The sequence below is a fragment of the Corythoichthys intestinalis genome, chromosome 7 (assembly GCF_030265065.1).
Source record: "Corythoichthys intestinalis isolate RoL2023-P3 chromosome 7, ASM3026506v1, whole genome shotgun sequence".
NCBI classification, from domain to species: domain Eukaryota; kingdom Metazoa; phylum Chordata; class Actinopteri; order Syngnathiformes; family Syngnathidae; genus Corythoichthys; species Corythoichthys intestinalis.
This window is the reverse complement of record NC_080401.1, coordinates 29,521,576-29,543,188: the sequence shown is the minus strand read 5'-3', so window position 1 is coordinate 29,543,188 and position 21,613 is coordinate 29,521,576. Positions and strand designations below refer to the sequence as shown.

The window sequence follows — 21,613 nt, the reverse complement described above, 5'->3', positions numbered from 1 at the left end:
CTGACAGATAAACATACATACAGTGCCTTGCAAAAGTATTCGGCCCCCTTGAATCTTGCAACCTTTCGCCACATTTCAGGCTTCCAACTCACTCCAGAAGTTCAGTGAGGATCTCTGAATGATCCAATGTTGTCCTAAATGACCGATGATGATAAATAGAATCCAAATCTGTGTAATCAAGTCTCCGTATAAATGCACCTGCTCTGTGATAGTCTCAGGGTTCTGTTTAAAGTGCAGAGAGCATTATGAAAACCAAGGAACACACCAGGCAGGTCCGAGATACTGTTGTGGAGAAGTTTAAAGCCGGATTTGGATACAAAAAGATGTCCCAAGCTTTAAACATCTCAAGGAGCACTGTGCAAGCCATCATATTGAAATGGAAGGAGCATCAGACCACTGCAAATCTACCAAGACCCGGCCGTCCTCCCAAACTTTCTTCTCAAACAAGGAGAAAACTGATCAGAGATGCAGCCAAGAGGCCCATGATCACTCTGGATGAACTGCAGAGATCTACAGCTGAGGTGGGAGAGTCTGTCCATAGGACAACAATCAGTTTTACACTGCACAAATCTGGCCTTTATGGAAGAGTGGCAAGAAGAAAGCCATTTCTCAAAGATATCCATAAAAAGTCTCGTTTAAAGTTTGCCACAAGCCACCTGAGAGACTCACCAAACATGTGGAAGAAGGTGCTCTGGTCAGATGAAACCAAAATTGAACTTTTTGGCCACAATGCAAAACGATGTGTTTGGCGTAAAAGCAACACAGCTCATCACCCTGAACACACCATCCCCACTGTCAAACATGGTGGTGGCAGCATCATGGTTTGGGCCTGCTTTTCTTCAGCAGGGACAGGGAAGATGGTTAAAATTGACGGGAAGATGGATGCAGCCAAATACAGGAACATTCTGGAAGAAAACCTGTTGGTATCTGCACAAGACCTGAGACTGGGACGGAGATTTATCTTCCAACAGGACAATGATCCAAAACATAAAGCCAAATCTACAATGGAATGGTTCAAAAATAAACGTATCCAGGTGTTAGAATGGCCAAGTCAAAGTCCAGACCTGAATCCAATCGAGAATCTGTGGAAAGAGCTGAAGACTGCTGTTCACAAACACTCTCCATCCAACCTCACTGAGCTCGAGCTGTTTTGCAAGGAAGAATGGGCAAGAATGTCAGTCTCTCGATGTGCAAAACTGATAGAAACATACCCCAAGCGACTTGCAGCTGTAATTGGAGCAAAAGGTGGCGCTACAAAGTATTAACGCAAGGGGGCTGAATAATATTGCACGCCCCACTTTTCAGTTTTTTATTTGTTAAAAAAGTTTAAATTATCCAATAAATTTTGTTCCACTTCACGATTATGTCCCACTTGTTGTTGATTCTTGACAAAAAATTAAAATTTTATATCTCTTTGTTTGAAGCCTGAAATGTGGCGAAAGGTTGCAAGGTTCAAGGGGGCCGAATACTTTTGCAAGGCACTGTACATACATACATACATTCCATAGGAAATTTCAATGTAAAGTTTCCATAAACTCTTTCAACAGGGCAGAATTGGAGAAGTTGGGCTTCAAGGCTTACAAGGACCACCGGGACCAGAGGTGCGCTTATATTTTTTATTTAATTCTTTATTACTGATAATTATTTATTTTGTTTTGAACTTGTCTTGCTCATCTGCTTGGACAGTTGATTGTTTTGTGGAAACAGTTTTAATTGGCCACAGAAGAGTTTGGTTTAATGTGTATGGTTGTTTGTTGTGTTGTTTATTCAAAAAATGCAGCTTCACAGAAGAGAGTTTACTTGCACAGAGAGAAAGAAATAACAGGAAATAGTGGAAAAAAATAAAAAAACATGACACAATATATATACAGTGTATGGTACCCGCTATACGTAGTGTTGCAAGCTTCATTATGACTACCTTTACCAAGGGGACACCATTTAGGGTGTATTCATTTCGGCTGCTTGTTCTTTCGGTCACGACCCAGAGCTCGTGTCTATAGGTGAGGATAAAATCTTAGCTTGACTTGTACATACAGAGCTTCGACTTTTAGCTTGGCTCCTTCATTACCACCCTGGACCGATACAGCCTCCCGCTCCATTCTTCCCTCACTTGTGAACAAGACCCCAAGATACGTAAACTCCTCCACTTGGGGAAACGGGACCTGTTAACATGTTCAAACGGCTTTCCAGAGAACCTTATCAAGAAAGTGAAGAAGAAATTGATAAAATTTAGTGTAATAAATTCAAGAGATGCCTCAAATTCAAATACATTTGACACCCCAAGACATTTTAATAACAAATAACAACAATAACAATAATTTTGCAACCTAACAGCAAGTCTGTAAAATACTTTGATATACTGGCTCGTCTTATGGCGGCGATCATACCCCATTTGTAAGCAAGTCGGAAGACGCTTGGTCTATCAGTAACCTTTTCAAAAGCAGTAGTAGAGTCTTAATTCCACTAAATGTATGAAAAACACATTTAGACCACGATAATGAATCAGTCCAATGGAAAATTGTACCGTCGGTGGTAACAAGAGTGCTTCGTTGCCCTGCATGAGTGCGTTTTGCGCCACCATTGCGAGTACGTAATTCATTGCATCACATTTAAATTCCATGTAGGTGAAACCTCTGTAGTCTTTTACTACTAGTCGGCAACAATGGAGGATACGTAGCTTACAATAAGGGGGGGACACTGTAATGGAAATCCCTCCTTAAAGTCTCAGAGCAGAATATTTTAAACTTTTGAAGAGATGTTTGTAAAAAAACCCATGCAAGCACAAGCAGATAACGTAAAGTCACAAAAAGGGACAGCTGATTTGAACCCAGAACCTGAATTCAGTCAAAAACAGTGATTGACTGATTATTGGCCGGGCCGATAATTGGCGCCGATATTTTGAAATTTGACGTATTTCGGTATGGGCCTTTTTTTTTTTTTTTTAATCCGACTGGCTGATATGAAAAAAATCAATTTAACACTGGGTTATATATTTGCTATTTCTAAAATTAGTTTGTCCATTAGTCTAGACCTGTTTTTATATTCATGGTTATATATTTTCTGTGCAAAATTTTCAGATTTATTTATTTAACCTTTAACCTTTCATTCAACTTTATAAGGAATGCTTCTTAGTCTAGGAAATTCAGGCATTTCTAGATTTTTGTGTGATTCAATAAACATGCCTAAGGCATTTCAATGAAGTTCAGTGTTTGCATTATTTATATTATATATTATATAGGTTTTTGCGCCAATATTTACACTTTTACTGCAAATGAATATCGGCTCTAGAATCGGTTTTCCGCCCCCTTTAACTACAAATAATCGGAAGGCTATCGGTCCTGAAAAACCCATATCGGTCGATCTCTGTATTCTAAAACAGGGGTCGCCAAACTATTCCACATCGGGCCGTAGTGAGTGCTGGATTTTTTTCCAATAAAACAGGATGACACCTTTGTACCAATCTGGTGTCTTACAAGGGTAATCAGTTGATTGTAGTCAGGTGCTGCTTGTTTTATCAGAAACCTCATTGGTTAAACGGTCTGTGCTCTATCAGTAGGAAGAAAAACAAGGACCCACAGCTGCCCTTGTGGACCACTTTGGGCACCCCTGGTTTAACAACATTACTGTTTGTTAAAGTAGCTAATACTTATGCATAAATCATGTAAGCATGAAAGTTTCAGGGGTTCAATAGGGCCATCTGACCTGACCACCACACAAGCGCTTTAACTAAATTACTTATTTCTTGCAACGAGTTATTGTGTGACAGCAATTGTGCCAGTAAGGGCCCAAATACACCAGATGCATGATCGTTGCGGTTCCGGTCCGACTCCGGTAAAAAATAGCGCTGGAGCCAATCCGTTCCCATTATATCCTATTGTTCAACGTATACCGGCCGCGTCAGTGCTCCGGATGGACTGCGGACCATCTCCGGCGTGCCGCAGCCTGCCGGATGGTATCGGCTATTTTTTTATTTTTGCCGGACATGCATCCGACAAAATAGCGGAGCTGGGCCTGGACATAACAGCCCAGTTGCTTATTCACGGTTTTAACACCAGTGAACATGGACGAAGAACGTTTCATCATGGAGGGGGAAACTGGAAAGTCACAAAGTGATATACGATGCAGCAGATCGTTATTATAAGGACAGCATTAAAAGCGAAGCTGCAAGGTGTCCTATTACGTGTGTTTTTCTGGCAATGATATTAAACACACGACGTGCTGACAACTTTGAGCGAAAAAAAAAGTAGCGTGCCCGGCGCACACACAATGTCGGTTTGTAAACAGAGTTGAGGGAGAAAAGTACGAAAGAGAATAAAGAGACACCCACAAGTTTCGACCTGGTGGTCTATTCAAGACATTTCTCTTTCTTTCCTACATTTCACTTGACTCTTCATAGAAAAAACAACAGTTTGCGCTGGGCACAGGAATCTGCAGTGTTGAGACACCAATTCCAAGTACGCTGTTTTTTACTTCGTGTAGTATATAATTCGCTATCCATTTTATAAATATTACAGATTTTTTAAAAGTTGTTTATAACAGCTCTATGAGATGAGGTGGACAAAGATATAAGCCCACCGACACCAAAGGCATAATAGGACCCCGCCCCCCTACCCCCCACACACGGAGCCCTGATCTCAACATGATGCAGTCAATCTGGAATTAGGAGACAGACATAGCATAAATATCAATATGCAAAGAATAAATGTGCTCTCTCTCTGCTTCTCTGATGAGTATAGACTCCGTGTGTTTTTCGTTGTTTTAAATGGCACATTATAGCTCGCGATCATGCGAGCGCTCACGAGGGAACGGAGTTGGCGGACCACAGCCGTGCGCAGCAGCTATGATTTGCCTGTTTTTGACGTACTGCGTGGCACGCAGTCAACACTGAAACGGACCGGAACCGCAACGATCATGCATCTGGTGTATTTGGGCCCTAAGTATTCATTTTCTGTCAGCCAAGTAGACGCCAATCACTGCCTGTTCATAAGTTTGCTCAAAGCCTATTTTACAGAAGGACTCAGGATTTCATTAACACAACAATAATTATATATAAATCCTGTGAGCTATTTTCACCTACAGTGGGGCAAATAAGTATTTAGTCAACCACCAATTGTGCAAGTTCTTCTACTTGAAAAGATTAGAGAGGCCTGTAATTGTCAACATGGGTAAACCTCAACCATGAGAGACAGAATGTGGGGGAAAAAAAAACTGAAAATCACGTTGTATGATTTTTAAAGAATTTATTTCCAAATTGGAGTGGAAAATAAGTATTTGGTCACCTACAAACAAGCAAGATTTCTGGCTGTCAAAGAGGTCTAACTTCTTCTAACGAGGTCTAACGAGGCTTCACTCGTTACCTGTATTAATGGCACCTGTTTTAACTCATTATCGATGTAAAATACACCTGTCCACAAACTCAGTCAGTCACACTCCAAACTCCACTATGGCCAAGACCAAAGAGCTGTCGAAGGACACCAGAGACAAAATTGTGGACCTGCACCAGGCTGGGAAGACTGAATCTGCAATAGGTAAAACGCTTGGTGTAAAGAAATCAACCTTGGGAGCAATAATAGAAAATGGAAGACAAACTAGACCACTGAAAATCTCCCTCGATCTGGGGCTCCATGCAAGATCTCAACCCGTGGCGTCAAAATGATAACAAGAACGGTGAGCAAAAATCCCAGAACCACACAAGGGGACCTAGTGAATGACCTACAGAGAGCTGGGACCACAGTAACAAAGGCTACTATCAGTAACACAGTGCGCCGCCAGGGACTCAAATCCTGCACTGCCAGATGTGTCCCCCTGCTGAAGAAAGTAAACGTCCAGGCCCATCTTCGGTTCGCTAGAGAGCATTTGGATGATCCGGAAGAGGACTGGGAGAATGTGTTATGGTCAGATGAAACCAAAATAGAACTTTTTGGTAGAAACACAGGTTCTCGTGTTTGGAGGAGAAAGAATACTGAATTGCATCCGAAGAACACCATACCCGCTGTGAAGCATGGGGGTGGAAACATCATGCTTTGGGTTTGTTTTTCTGCAAATGGACCAGGACGACCGATCTGTGTAAAGGAAAGAATGAATGGGGCCACGTATGGAGAGATTTTGAGTGAAAATCTCCTTCCATCAGCAAGGGCATTGAAGATGAGACGTGGCTGGGTCTTTCAGCATGACAATGATCCCAAACACACAGCCGGGGCAACAAAGGAGTGGCTTCGTAAGAAGCACTTCAAAGTCCTGGAGTGGCCTAGCCAGTCTCCAGATCTCAAACCCATAGAAAATCTGTGGAGGGAGTTGAAAGTCCATGTTGCCCAACGACAGCCTCAAAACATCACTGCTCTAGAGGAGATCTGCATGGATGAATGGGCCAAAATACCAGCAACAGTGTGTGAAGAGCTTGTGAAGAGTTACAGAAAACGTTTGGCCTCCGTTATTGCCAACAAAAGGTACAAAACAAAGTATTGAGATGAACTTTTGGTATTGACCAAATACTTATTTTCCAGATGATTTGCAAATAAATTCTTTAAAAATAAAACAATGTGATTTTCTGTTTTTTTTTTTTTTTTTTCCCACATTCTGTCTCTCATGGTTGAGGTTTACCCATGTTGACAATTACAGGCCTCTCTAATATTTTCAAGTGGGAGAACTTGCACAATTAGTGGTTGACTAAATACTTATTTGCCCCACTGTATATGACCCACAAGTCCTTTACAAAGAAATGAGTTTCCTGGATTCATGCTCAGCTATTTTTTTTAGGGTTTTCCAGGAGACATTGGTGTACCTGGGCCCAATGGGCCACCTGGACCTAAGGTATGGAAACATATTCTCTGTGGGTTTTTTTAGGCTAACACAAACAATTCCGTTCATTCACTGCATTCTATTGTAGGGTTTGCAAGGCGCTAGAGGTCTTGAAGGCCCGCTAGGGCCAATGGGAATGCAGGTAAGATAATGTAAATAGACTTATTATTTTTGATATTTTTACAATAATGATACATTGGAAGACAGAAAAAAATAACTATAGTTTGAAGAAAGATCACATATCCTGACAGACCTCTTTTGTCAATGAAGTCTCTTGGGGCATGTCCCACCGGGTGTAGTAATGACTGACACTGGGTGCTTATAAAAACAATGGTTTTTAAAATGTATTTATTTATTTACCTATTTATTTTTGAGCGTCCGAAAAGAGGTCTCAATTTCTCACTTTGTTTTTCTTCTCTTAATTCTTCTTCATCTTGGGGGAAGACACTAACTGAGTTGTTATTCGTCCGTTATTGGTGGAAAGATTAGAATGACATTCTGATGTCTATTCTAGACAGGTGTAATAAGAAGGTGAATTAAAAAAAAAAAAGTCTCAGGGCCGAATAATTACATGGCGACTTCTCCGTTATTTGTGGATGGATCAGAATTAAATTTAGTAGGTATAATTCATTTGTTCAAATTTGTTAGATTTATGTTTTTCTCTGTTTCATAGTTGATTAATATGATTAATTAATTGTGTAATAAAAATTACTACTTCTCCAATATTCCAGGACGTATCACAATGAAATTTGGTACGTATAGTCTAGGGATGTACTAGTATATGCATGAATCCTCAGAGCCCTATTTCTATTTATATACACTCACCGGCCACTCACCGGTACACCATGCTAGTAACGGGTTGGACCCCCTTTTGCCTTCAGAACTGCCTCAATTCTTCGTGGCATAGATTCAACAAGGTGCTGGAAGCATTCCTCAGAGAGTTTGGTCCATATTGACATGATGGCATCACACAGTTGGTGCAGATTTGTCGGCTGCACATCCATGATGCGAATCTCCCGTTCCACCACATCCCAAAGATGCTCTATTGGATTGAGATCTGGTGACTGTGGAGGCCATTTGCGTACAGTGAACTCATTGTCATGTTCAAGAAACCAGTCTGAGATGATTCTAGCTTTATGACATGGCGCATTATCCTGCTGAAAGTAGCCATCAGAAGTTGGGTACATTGTGGTCATAAAGGGATGGACATGGTCAGCAACAATACTCAGGTAGGCTGTGGCGTTCCAACAATGCTCAATTGGTACCAAGGGGCCCAAAGAGTGCCAAGAAAATATTCCCCACACCATTACACCACCACCACCAGGCTGAACCGTTGATACAAGGCAGGATGGATCCATGCTTTCATGTTGTTGACGCCAAATTCTTACCCTACCATCCGAATGTTGCAGCAGAAATCGAGACTCATCAGACCAGGCAACGTTTTTCCAATCTTCTATTGTCCAATTTCGATGAGCTTGTTCAAATTGTAGCCTCAGTTTCCTGTTCTTAGCTGAAAGGAGGGTCACCCGGCGTGGTCTTCTGCTGCTGTAGCCCATCCGCCTCAAAGTTTGACGTACTGTGCGTTCAGAGATGCTCTTCTGCCTACCTTGGTTGTAACGGGTGGTTATTTGAGTCACTGTTGCCTTTTTATCAGCTTGAACCAGTCTGGCCATTGTCCTCTGACCTCTGGCATCAAAAAGGCATTTCCGCCCACAGAACTGCCGCTCACTAGATATTTTTTCTTTTTCGGACCATTCTCTGTAAACCCTAGAGATGGTTGTGCGTGAAAATCCCAGTTTCTGAAATACTCAGACCAGCCCTTCTGGCACCAACAACCATGCCACGTTCAAAGTCACTCAAATCACCTTTCTTCCCCATACTGATGCTCGTTTTGAACTGCAGGAGATTGTCTTAAACCATGTCTACATGCCTAAATGCACTGAGTTGCCGCCATGTGATTGGCTGATTAGAAATTAAGTGTTAACGAGTAGTTGGACAGGTGTACCTAATAAAGTGGCCGGTGAGTGTATATGTATATATTATTTTTTTTGTCTCAGGGCTAGTTAATTACATTAATCAATTACGGATTTATGGTTGTCTGTAGGTTCCGAGTTAGCCAGTAGAGGGGGCCAGGCGGTCGTAGTTCATTTGGAACTTGTCTGGGGAAAAATGTGTTTTGGCAACTTTAAAGACTGAATGCTGCTAGTTCCAAAGGAGGCAAAAGTTTTACTTAAAGCATTGAGAAAAAAGCACGTCATCTGGTTTTGTAGTTGTAAAAACATATTTTTTAGTTGTTGATTGTACACAGTATGTTAAGGCATGTAATTATATAGTAATACAGAGCCAGGTTTCACTCTGTGTCTGGGCAAACAAACATATTTATCCCAGATAAAATGACAAGTGATAGTTTATTTGGTGGGGGAGGGGAAGGGGGTAAAAATGTGTGACTTCAGGGGTGTATTCTTCTTCTACTAGTATATTCACTGGCATGAGATACCTATTATTCTACCAGCTAAATTTGCTTTAAAGATTCAGGGTGAGAAGAATGGAATGTGTAAATGTTTTTGCAGATACTGTATATCAGCTGATGGATTCTACTATGTTTTTGCAGGGTGAAGAAGGACCACTTGGCCCATCTGGTAATCCCGGTGCAAATGTAAGAACTTTCAGTTGGTTCTAATAATAGAAAAACTGTGTGTGTGCGCATTAGTGTGTGTGTGTCTCTGTTATTTATATATGTATGCAACCAAATGGAATGATCAGTGATAAATCAGTCATGATCTGAAACATGTTTTGATTTTGACATGTGGGATTATGTGTACTGAATGAACGTTCTTTATGTTTTGTTTTTATGTTTTAGGGCCGACCTGGAAGGAAAGGCTACATAGGTGAACCTGGTCCAGATGGTCTCCCAGTAAGTCTACTTTAAACTTGTGTTTATATATTCCAATACTTTGTATTTTTTAATAGATCAAAGCTGACTCTTTAAATATGGGTCAATGTGATTCATAAAATAAAGAGTTTACTGGTAAACTAGTGAGGACCTAGTGAACCCAGATGAAGAAGCAAGGTATTTGAGAGCGTGGTAAAAAATGTTTACTGTAGAATGAACATGCTGTCTTTATTGTAAAGTCAATAACTAAATTCATTGAATGGACTAGTTACAGCAGAAGGGGTGGGAGAATATCATGACAAGCTCTGCCTCAGTTCAAGTGAAAGGACTCGACCTATACAAAACCATATTGTGACATGAAAAGAAAATGTACTTTTTTCGTCTCCTGTACTTTTCTTTATCCAACCTATGTTGCTATGGTTGTTCGTCTCCTTGTGTCTTGCAACCGGCTGGCAATCGATTCAGGGTGTACCCTGCCTGCTGCCAATTGTTTGCTGGGATAGGCTCCAGCAACCCCATGACTCTTGTGTGGATAAGCGGCTTGGCAGATGAATGAATGAATGGAAAAAAAGAAATGATAAAAAGACTCCTCATTTACCATGTCCGTATTGAATTCTTACTGCTTATTTTAATTATGTTTTTTAAAAATGATTTTTACGTATAAATAGGTCCATACACACAGTTGAAACGCAAACAACAAATTAATCCCTTTTTTTGCGATCAGTGTATGTGCATGTGTGCACACTTTTTTCAGATTTGGAATCATTCAAGTCTTTATTTTAGCTCAAGGCTTTAACAATTCCAAGGCATGATGGTTGCACTTAAAAGAAACAATCTAATTACAGGAAGCTGATTAGTATTCTGTTGAATGTTTCCTTCTTCCAGGGAGAAAAGGGAGACATTGGAAATCTTGGAAAAATCGGAGCACAAGTGAGTTTCTTTCACACTAGGAACATTCATGACAAACTTAACCCTCATCCTGTTGAGAGTTAACATTAACTTCGTCATGCATAAATATGCTGAAAACTGGCCCACAATTAGAGATGTCATTACTGATGATGTTTAGGAGTGATTATCCTATCGATTATTCCATCAACTAATCTGGGAACCAGTGTACCCTGTCTCCTGCCCATATTTAGTTGGGATAGGCTCCAACACCCCTGCGGCCCTCGTGAGGATAAGCAGTACAGAAGAGAACTGAATGAATAATCAGGCAATAATGTACCCACACATAATTAACAGTCGGATCAAATACACAAGCAATAGTCAATATGCGTGATCCCACACAATGCATTCGCCATATGGCTTCACCGTGGATCCGTTCTGGCAGTCGGATTAGATAACTACTACTAATACAACACAAACAAAAAGATGTATTTTTTACGGGTTGGTTGCGTACAATCCATCAATTCAGTGCAGTACAAGTGGGATATTAAGTTGTATGTCACCACAGAGTAACATATTCTGTTAATTTTCAAACTAATATAAAGTCAATATGTTATCTTCACGAGATAATGGGAAAGAGGCCATGGTTCAATTTAATAGTCCAATGTCTTTTGGCAGTTATTTTTTACCCCCATCGGCATGGATGAGGAGAAACTCATCTTCAAATTCAAAAACCACACCATTTTTTAATGATACGTTACCATTAGAAAAGTGAAAGCATGAGCCACCATACCTGAATCACTGGGAGTGGATATTAAGTTGATCAGTTTAATTACCCTTTTACTTCTTCTATACTCTTCATATCCAGAATATGTTAAATATGCCATCCCGGTCTAGTGAAAAGTATCGGTACAGTACTTTATATCGCAAGTGCTTCAGTGTTTAACACTGCTGCCTTTGCATCAGGAGACCTGGGTTTAAATCTCAGCCATTCAGTTAATATTGAAATTCAAACTCTTGAGACACCATGGTTCCCACTCAGTAATGTTGATTAAACCATGCGCTTACCAAGTGGTACAATTTTTCACCATTATACAATGCCAATGGACTGTGAAACAATGATAAGGAGACAATGGGCCAATGCACCTAAATATGGTGCTGGCGGAGCCTAAGTGCTGAGACTGTGTCAACCTAATTTTGTATTTGACCTAGCTGAGTGATCTGATTATCCATGTTTCCTTCAGGAATTTGGCAGGACCCCATTCCAGCATTAAACACTACTACACTAAGGGTTTCTCTGACACTTGATTTGCTCAACCTTGCCTTGTTACAAAGACAGCTGTCAGAAGTACTTTTACTAAATGTTTTCACCAATATAAAGAAAACGTTGCCTAACTGTTCAGCACATTTTGTCCTTTGGGGGCCCCCTAATGTTAATATTTGTATTCTGCACATTGTAGGCAACCAAGCCCACCAAGTTGGATTTAGTTACTGGAGTGCACATATGAGAAGGATTAAGTGGTTACAGAAAAAACTTTGAAGCTCTAAACACATGGCTCCTCAAATGATGCTATTACATCAGTTTATAAATAAAGTTGATGCATAAGACATGAGAAAGACCATTATTGACTATTATAGGTTAAGAAGAGGCATATTCTCTTGACTAAGTGTCCCATAAAATGTTTTAATAGAAACTTTAACTGGATATTTGAGTTAGCTGCTGTATTCCATTATACTCTCCACTCCAATGCCTGAAAAGCAAAAAAATCTACTTTTTAAAAAGGTGTACACTGAACTCTAGTTAATGTAAACCTATCTGCATTCATTTTCCTGTCAGCAACTCACTTTGCACTTATATAACTTACAGCATAAGCATGAGAAACAGGTTGCAAAGGTTAACAGTTACTAAGTGAGTGAACTACCAGCCTGCCCTCAAATTCACATGATAGTTTCTGACATACAGGGAATTTTGAGGGATAAAATGTCCTATTGGTAAATGATACACAGTTCCACATTGTCCCTGTTCTTGTCGTAGTTAAGGGATTTGTGGTTGAATTTGAGAAAGCCGTAACGCCTTCTTTCTGTACTCCTTAATCGTTGGCTGTTTTTGTTACTTGCATTCAATGACAAAATCCCATTTAGAGAGTGATACATAACACTTTATTGCTATGTCGTTTTTGCTGAGCTCGGGAAAAGGCAGAATGATGCTAAGCCGTTAATTTATTTTGTACCTCTAACTTGAGGGGCTGCTTCCTGTCTTTGAATGCTTCTCATTCAATTTGTATGGTTTGCAAACGGCTTGGTTTAAGCCACAATCTGGTTCATGTTTTAGCTCACATTCACTCTGCCACTGAAAACAAAACAACATACTTTACCTATAATTGTCTTAGAGTAGAATCTTATTTTAGTTTCTCTTCTTTAGTATTCAAGCTCTAAATACACTGTAAGAAAAACACTGTAATGGTAAACATGATAATAGAATTCCTTCCGCCAATTTGCCATTTATAAGTTATTTCAGTGACCATTGTATACTTTTTATTTGTTGAACCAAAAGTTATTCACGACATTGTTCACATGCATATTAGGGTGAGGGATCTGAAAACACAAGCGTGGATTGGATTCAAATAAGATTTAGCTCACAGTAGTAGAGAAAACCATATTATGACCACATTGGTCTGTGCGGTTGGCCGGTAGTGAGCCTGTGGTGGTCTAGAGCAGGGCAGTAATATGAGTTTTTATGAAATCAAATGTGTTGATAGTCTTACGTGCTTGGGTCTGTGCCCTCACTGTGCCATAGTAGCACACTGAGCCTTCACAGTGAGCTCACTTTCTCCTTGAGGCAGTCTTGATTGACAATTGTAAGTTATTATCATGTGAAACATGATGTTCAGGTAACTGGAGTACATTGGGAGAAATCCCATGTCCGTATTTGCCTAGCCACTATACCCCCGTTCCAGATAAGATGTGGAAAATGGATTAAAGGATGGAAAAAGCAATTAGTCTACACTCGATAATATCTGTAAATCCCAAATATCTGATTTAGATTCATGTTTCTGAGGGGGACATGAACAAATACTATTTAGATTGTAAGATGTATCAAACATTTTTTTTAATAAATCAGTGGGTATATAGTATTAGAATTACTGTTGTACCCAGTCCTTTTAAAACAGTTTCCCCTTTCATCTACATATATATAGTATATTCACACATAATACTAAATGGACAATTTTTGGTTTTTACTTTGAGACAAGATGATGCATCTACAAATGTTGATTAAAACTGTTTTGCGAACAAATACAGTATTTAAAGCCCCTCAGTATAGGCTTCCTGTTTTATTACCTCATTTTTGTACAATATACTTCAATTCACATCCAAATTGTCCTTATCTGTACAAAAACAGTCCTGTGAATGCTCAGTCATTATTTTGCTCCTCGTGAATTTTCTTTGCTTGGTTTTGTTCTTATGTTCAAATAATTGATTCATCAATTGAGTGAACATAACCTCTGTCAGATCTTAGAATTAATTTGAGTTGATTACTTCACACTTTATGGGTCATCTCACAACTTTATCCTTTCGCAAGCCGCCCCACCTTATTGCTTACCAAAGCATTGCCTTGCAATCTCTGACCTCTTGCATTCCAAGTGTCTTAACAGGTTGGGAAATAAACCTAAGATGAGGGAAGATCAGACTCTCAAATTGGCATAGCCTACTTTTCCTCAGTGCTTTTGGCATGTTTTCTCTCTCTTCAGGGTCCAGTAGGCCTCATAGGTATAGCTGGCGTGATTGGAGGTCCTGGTGAAAAGGTAAGGGGGTGTATTTTGCTATCATTATGCTGTCAATCAGCATCAGTGGGTTGCTTGTCAGTGGCAGAACCCTGTAATAAGGACCATGTTAAGCAGCCATAAATGTCGGCCCCAGAGGCCCATGAACACATGCCTTAGATAAACCGTCAACACACTCACATCTGCATAAAAAAACAAGATTGTCACGGGTGTGACAGAATTACTGTTAACCAGCCACACCACTCCTCCTTCCCCGCAGTGAGGTTTTAAGATTGCGATGGTGTAACACGACAGTATACAGTAGCTATATCTAAAAGGAGAACAAAAGAGAAATAATTAAAGGGATAGACAGGACCTTGATCATGTGCATCCCAGCAGAAAGAATTCAATTTAATAAAGTGAAAAGACTTTTTTTTAATATTCACAATGTGTAATAGTGGATAAAAATGTCAATAAAAGCCAATATTTCCCCAAAGGAGGTAATATAAACGTTGTCAGTCATCTTTAAATGCCAGTACTATTTTAGCCAATTAAATTGGAGTATTTCAGATTGTCCTGCCTATTCCTCACACATTGACTACCCACTGTAATATGTGTGGCTCTATGTCAAATACTTCATTCTTTACGGTACTTTAAAGACACCATGTGATTGAACAGGCAGGCGTGATCACAGAACGGCAAGCTTGCGTCAGATTGGTGTAATGGAGCCATATGATTATTGTCGAGACGTCTCATTGGTATAATTGGTAGAGCCACTCTTGGCATTTCTGGGGGAAAAAAATAAATCTAATACGTAGAATAAAGAGGAAAAATGTAACGACTCTTGTGTAGCGCAAAGTAGTATAGTATATATACTCTTAGTATAACTACTCTGAGAAGTACATTTTTCTCAAAAAGTTACTCAAGTAAATGTAACGGAGTACATGTAACGCGTGACTACCCCCTCTGCTTGTAAGCCATGTAATATTTTGGGTTCAACAATATTTCCTCCATTACTTCTAGTCAGGTGTGCCATATATTCAAAAATTTTGTTAGTTTCCTCCCCCACATTACTTCGGACCTGATAATAAAACACAAGGCATATATCTAGCGTTATTGAGTTTAAAAAAAAAAGATCTTTAATGGACTTTTCCATCCCCGCTGTATTTACTCCCTCCATTCCTTTCAATACAGAAGCACATTGTGTGTCACAACATGTTCTGCAGCTGCTTGATTGTCAGTTGATTCCTCTTAAACTTAAAACTTCCCCATCGTTAAGTGAGTCAGCACCAATTACACCTTGACAGCATGAAAATTCCTTTCACCTGATGCAACATTTATTTTCGATGCTAAAACCTTCTGTTGGTTTTAGAATATTACAATCCTAAGACATCACATGTCATTAAACTTCATGAATTCATAAGGTATAGCTGTTCCTCTGTACTTTTTAATGAAGTTAATTGTAGTTTCCACCTCACTGATCAGGGTGTCACTAACTGTTTGAAAGTACCTGCTTGCTCCTGTCTGAATGAACCAGCTGTCTTTCCTACCTTCTGAACTTCAGTTTCATAGCTCATTGTTGTAAAACGATGTAGGCTCTTTTTTGATTTAGTCAGGTCATAGTTTAACGACCATCTTTTTTTTGCTGCTTTTTTGGTGCCTTTTGCAGGGTGATCGTGGTCCAACAGGTCCAACGGGTCCCGCAGGAGAGAAAGGGCCACAAGTGAGTATTAATTTTTAAAAATTGTATCCCAGATTTAATTATGCAGTAGTACCTCGACATACGATCACTTCGACACACGATCTTTTTGACATTCGACATAAAATTTGACTTGCCATTTGTTTTACGTCTGACGACATGCTCTAAATATGACGATCCCGCGAGACGGACGCACGGCACATTTTCTTGTGAGAGAAATCAACATGGGATCCAACAATGTTAGTGCAGGTGGTGAAAAAAAGGAAAAAGGTGTTGCGTACCATTGACATGAAGATGGATATGATAGAAAAATATGCTATATTGCATCCGTGATATAGCACAACAATATTTCCGTACACAGTCTATAATCTCGGCGGTCCTCCTCCGTTCACCAGTCTTTATAAGTTAAGGTGACAATTATTATTGTGGTAACATCGCCAAAGAAATCGCCAGCTTTGTCAGGTTTCTAATCTTTTATTCCATCAACTCATGCAACACAACATGCCTGGTGTCCCCCGCAGCTAGTAAACAAAGTTAAAGTAAAAAGGCTCACTCTGTTATGTCAGCCAAGCGATGCGTTCAGGTACAACACGCAAACACATAAGCCACATTACAACCCGATTCGTTATTATTCATTCATTCATTCATTTTCCATGCCGCTTTTCCTCTATTGCAGGTATTATTATTACTATTATTCCAATTTTTATTCATAATTTATTTGTTTTGCTCTGTGTAATTTTCTGTAATTGCTATTTGCAATAATACCAGCAGTATTTATAAGGGATTTAGTGTACGTTTTCGGGCTGTGGAACGAATCAATGGGAATATAATGAATTCTTATGAGAAAAAACTGCTTGACATACAGCCATTTCGACTTACAAACAAGGTCCTGGAACGAATTAACTCCGTATGTAGAGGTACCACGGTATATACAAATATATACAAACTGTACATAGTTGAAATATCAAATCCAATGTTCAGATAATGCTTATTAAGATTTTTTTTCTTGATATCAAGTGAAAAAGATGTATACGTCATTGTACTGTCCTTGCCAAGATGTTGGAGCTAAGTCCTAGCTAGACAGTGAGCTAAGCTCCGAAATGACGATGTCAGACTTCCATGTGGTTTGCTGACTTTATTCAGCTGCTCATGACATCATCACTTAGAGAATGAAACAAAAATAAAATGAAACTAATTCAGTCTCATCTTCAATAACAGCAATTCAAATTTTTGTTTAAAAGTAATTGCTGATAGATTCTAACAAATGATTACCATGTATCAGTTAGCGTCCGCATATAATCAAAAACAATCACATAAACTTGCCCCAAGTATTCGACCACAATTGAAAACGCACAATAAACAGTACAAAAGGGGTTATATACAGCCATCTGTTATGTGCGGGAGCAAGAGGGGATCCCAGAGTGGACACACAGTGATAAAATGAGTAATCTTTTATTGATGATGGCTCGCTGGGCACGGCGTCGGGGAGCTGGCGTAGGAAGCGGAGGCTCGGAAGGGAGGCAGGCGTGTAATCCGATGAGGGGTGCGCAAAAGGCAGAACCTGGGACGAAAGCAATGTAGTCGTAAGCCGGAGATCAAAAGATATCATATACAAGGCGAGATACAACTGACGTGTGAAGCAGACAAGTTGATCGGGCGACGAGGTGGAGCGTCTGCTGGGCTTTTAAAGCTGGCTGATGTTCATTGCTCTCAGCTGTGGCCGCTCCACTCGTCTGACCTGCAATCAGCTAAAAACATGCACCTGCCCAAGGAGTGACAGGCCTCAGGAGGAAGGGGCGGAGGCCCTAACAGCCATCGTCTCTAGATGCTTCACAAGCAACAAATGTACGCGCAGGCTGTCACCTCTTCACTCGTCTGCTTCGTCATGTGTGCGTGTGCCGTCACTGCCGTGTGTGGGGTGGGCGGGTGCTAAATGCTCTCGCGTGCGGAGGTACAACCTGCTGTATGCTTCCTGCGCCAAAATAAAAGCATGCATCACAAAACAAAAGTCAACATTAAAAAAAACAAAAAAAAAAACGAGATGCAGGCATGGTAAATTCGAAATCACGTAAGTCGGGTCTGTCGTAACCTGGGGACTACCTGTATTGTGTGCAATTCTCGCCAACATCTAAGTCCAGCCTGTATCAATCCAGCCTAAAATGACTTGCTTTTACTTGAGAGCAGTAAAACTAACATCATGGGATTGCTACAAGCTTCTTTTTACCCACCCCTAATGCAATTATCAAAAAATATATACATATTTGTTTTCAATTTTGAGTCCAATGCTTTCTGATGAGTGTCACAATGGGCATTGGCGAATGACTGTCGCGTCAATAACATTGCATTTCATTCATCCTCCAATGTTTCTCAATGACTCAAAATAACTATGTGGATAAGTCATTGACAACCCCCCCGCTGTACTCCAGTTCATCTCGCATATAATTTTGTTGCTTTCATATAGTGCTCCTTAGCCAGGATCCTTTATTGACTTCATCTCAGAGGCTTTGGACACCATCCATGACCTAGTTGGATGGAGGAGTATTCTGAATTATTGCTGACTGTGAGTGGAAATGACTGATCTCACGGTTGAATGACTTGCCAAATGATTGAAGCATTACTTGTATACGTATGTGTTTCACTTCGACTGCAAGCTTTGGATGTTAAGTAAGGATAAGTGGTAATGTTTTTTGTAAGATTAAATGCAGTTATTGTAAAAGTGGAGAACTATTGCATCATGACATTCAGTTTTCGTTTGATTTTGCGTTAGTTTGCAAATCTTAGCTGCAGCTATGCTTTCTCGAAAGATCGTACATATTTTCATTGCAATATTCCTTTACTTCATTCTCCTGATGTTTTCTCCATATACTGTATACAATTATTCAATACTCAATACACTGCTGGATGCTGCTATCCGAACTGGTTGCCTACTAATCACAAGGCAAAAGGATACATATACATACAATTTGGAGTGTTCAATCAACCTACAATGCATTTTTTTTGGGAGTCGGGAGTACCCAGAAAAAAACACGCTGGGAGAAATTGAAAACTCCAAACAAAAAAACCTAAGCTTGGATTGAACCTTGATCATAGGCCTGTAACAGCCACAAACCTTGTAAACCGCTATTTGTGATTTGAATTAGCCAATAATTCATTCACTGAAAAAATAATGTATTTTGGCTTAACAGACCCCAAACACCAATTTGTCAAGTAAAGTACTTTTGGTGACACTATATTGCTTGCATCCATCGCATCCTGGTCATACTGAGAGTGGGATTCCTCTCCCTTTTTTTTTCTTGCCCGTTAGGGGGTTAAGATCAGGGGATATCGTCATTGATTTGTATTTAAAATATTTACTCATGCTATTTAAAATTATTATTATTCCTCATTTACTATGATTTATTTTTCATGTATTAATTAAATATTTTAGTATCAGCTGATTGTTTGTGAAACCCTCTGGCATCATTTCGTGATTTAGGGCCATATATATAAAATTTAACTGAACTTGACTAAAAGTTCAAAAACTAAAAGTTTAATCTTGCAAATGGCCAAACTCTGAAAAGAGCCACATAGGAGTGGATTCAGGCTCCCTCGGCCATCTTTAGTTAGTTTCAAAATCAATACAGCTCAAATGCAGAAAACATGGATAAATTACAGTTGAAAGCAAAATCCGATGATGTGACTTCTCTTGGAGTACAATACTGTTTGCTGTCTTTTTCTCTACTAAAGGGATATCCAGGGTTGCCTGGGAGTCCTGGTGACATCGGCATGCAAGGTGCACCAGTAAGTGCCATAACTTCATTTCCAATACTAGCATTCCTACTGTGCATATTTGTATGAATCAATCTCTTCTTTTGTTTAAAAAAAAAAAAAAATTCTCCAACTATATATATATATATATATATATATATATATATATATATATATATATATATATATATATATATATATATATATATTTTTTTTTTTTTTAGTTAGCCTGTTTGTTCCATTGTTGTGTTGTGAATGGCTCCGTGTTTTTGAAAATTTTAGTTGGAGTTGGGGTGCAACTCACTGCAAATCTGATGATTAAAACTTTACAAACACAACTGAATTAAAATGAGTGGTTTTATGTATCACATTTGCTGAAACCCACACTTAATTTGCCTTACTTACAAAGTCAGTCTTTTTTTAACTATTAATAGCCTATTTTCGTATAACTAGCATTAGTGTAGCCTAAGCAATTTCATCAATGTTTCATTCATCCATTAAATGAACTAGTTAATATTTATATTTATTTTAAATATTTTTGTTTCCAGTCATTATTGCTCTACATTTTTCTCACAGGGTCTACAGGGGCAGCCTGGGAGTCCCGGCAGTGCTGGTACAAAGGGCCGTAGGGTAAGAACTGACGTTTTTTGTTTTCTTTCTTTCTTTCTTTTTAAATTTTTTTTTTTTTTTTTTTTTTTTTAATAAGGCAAATTTCTACATTTTTGCGGCCCAATCCTATGTTATTTGCAGAAAAATCGACCTCTTACTAATGCAGTTTGATCCAGTTGGGATAACATGCAAAACTAAATACAAATAGCAATGAAAATTACACATATTAAGCTTTAAAATACAAAATGCATTCTGCATTCATTTCCCCCCCAGAAATGTTAAAAGAAATTATCATTGCAGTATTAACTCTCAAAACAATGAATATTTACACACAAATGCTTTGGGAAAATTGATAGATAATAAATAAAACAATACTTACAGGCTCTTTATATCCACAAAACTTTATCAGGACATCTTCTGTTAATTTTTACTGTCAGTATTATATACTTCTAGGTGAAGTGCCATACTGCCTCCCAGTGACAAAGTTGCATACACAATCAGAGCAAGAACCAGTAATGTTAAAAAAAGAAAACAATTCTTCAGTCCTGAGTGTCTATACTCTCCCTGAAAAAAAGAAAAAAACAGTTTATTGTCTTTCTTTGTTACTTTTTTTTTTTTTTTTTTTTTTAATATTGTGTACATACAAAAAAAAAACACCCCAATTTGTGAGTCATTTGCAATTATATACGTTCCTTGACGTTTTAAATCAATATAATTTTTTTTTTCCTCTGCCACCCTCATGAGTATAAGTGGTTCAGAAGATGAAGGAATGAATTATATATTTTTTATGTTTATTTTAGTTTATGAATTATTACTTTTAATATTGTAATACTGTATTTGTAATTTCGTTCTATATCAAATATTGCCATGACGGGTTTTTCTTGCATAAGAAAAAGTATTCAGTGCTTGTTAATCTAATGTTAATATTTACTTCATATGTGAATGAAAGTTTAAGTGCTCTCTAGTGTCATTGCAGAAAGTTTGAAACTACTAGTTTAAAAAATAATAATAAAATGGTGAAAATAGTTGAGAGCTGTTGATTTGAAGGAGGCGAAATTATGAGTATTTTTTGGCCAGATCATGGTACATCTATGGCTTGGTGAACACTATATACCATGTTGTGCCCTCTCTCAAACCAGCTACAAGCCACACAGAGTGACACCTGAATTGAAGAGGTCAATAATTTAACAAATCATGACTCTAGATCAACTTTTCCTCTAT

The 21,613-nt window shown here is 38.9% G+C and overlaps 1 protein-coding gene across 2 annotated transcripts in view; it reads left to right on the top strand.

Annotated features, from left to right (window-relative positions):
- LOC130919331 (collagen alpha-1(XXIV) chain-like) overlaps positions 1-21,613 on the top strand; it is a 128,068-nt gene that overhangs the window by 60,866 nt on the left and 45,589 nt on the right. For both annotated transcript variants that reach the window (XM_057841931.1, XM_057841930.1), the window contains exons 19-28: positions 1,548-1,601; positions 6,757-6,810; positions 6,887-6,940; positions 9,410-9,454; positions 9,659-9,712; positions 10,577-10,621; positions 14,326-14,379; positions 16,007-16,060; positions 19,763-19,816; positions 20,360-20,413. In XM_057841931.1, coding sequence (XP_057697914.1) covers positions 1,548-1,601; positions 6,757-6,810; positions 6,887-6,940; positions 9,410-9,454; positions 9,659-9,712; positions 10,577-10,621; positions 14,326-14,379; positions 16,007-16,060; positions 19,763-19,816; positions 20,360-20,413 — 522 coding nt within the window. The remainder of the gene's footprint in view (positions 1-1,547; positions 1,602-6,756; positions 6,811-6,886; positions 6,941-9,409; positions 9,455-9,658; positions 9,713-10,576; positions 10,622-14,325; positions 14,380-16,006; positions 16,061-19,762; positions 19,817-20,359; positions 20,414-21,613) is intronic.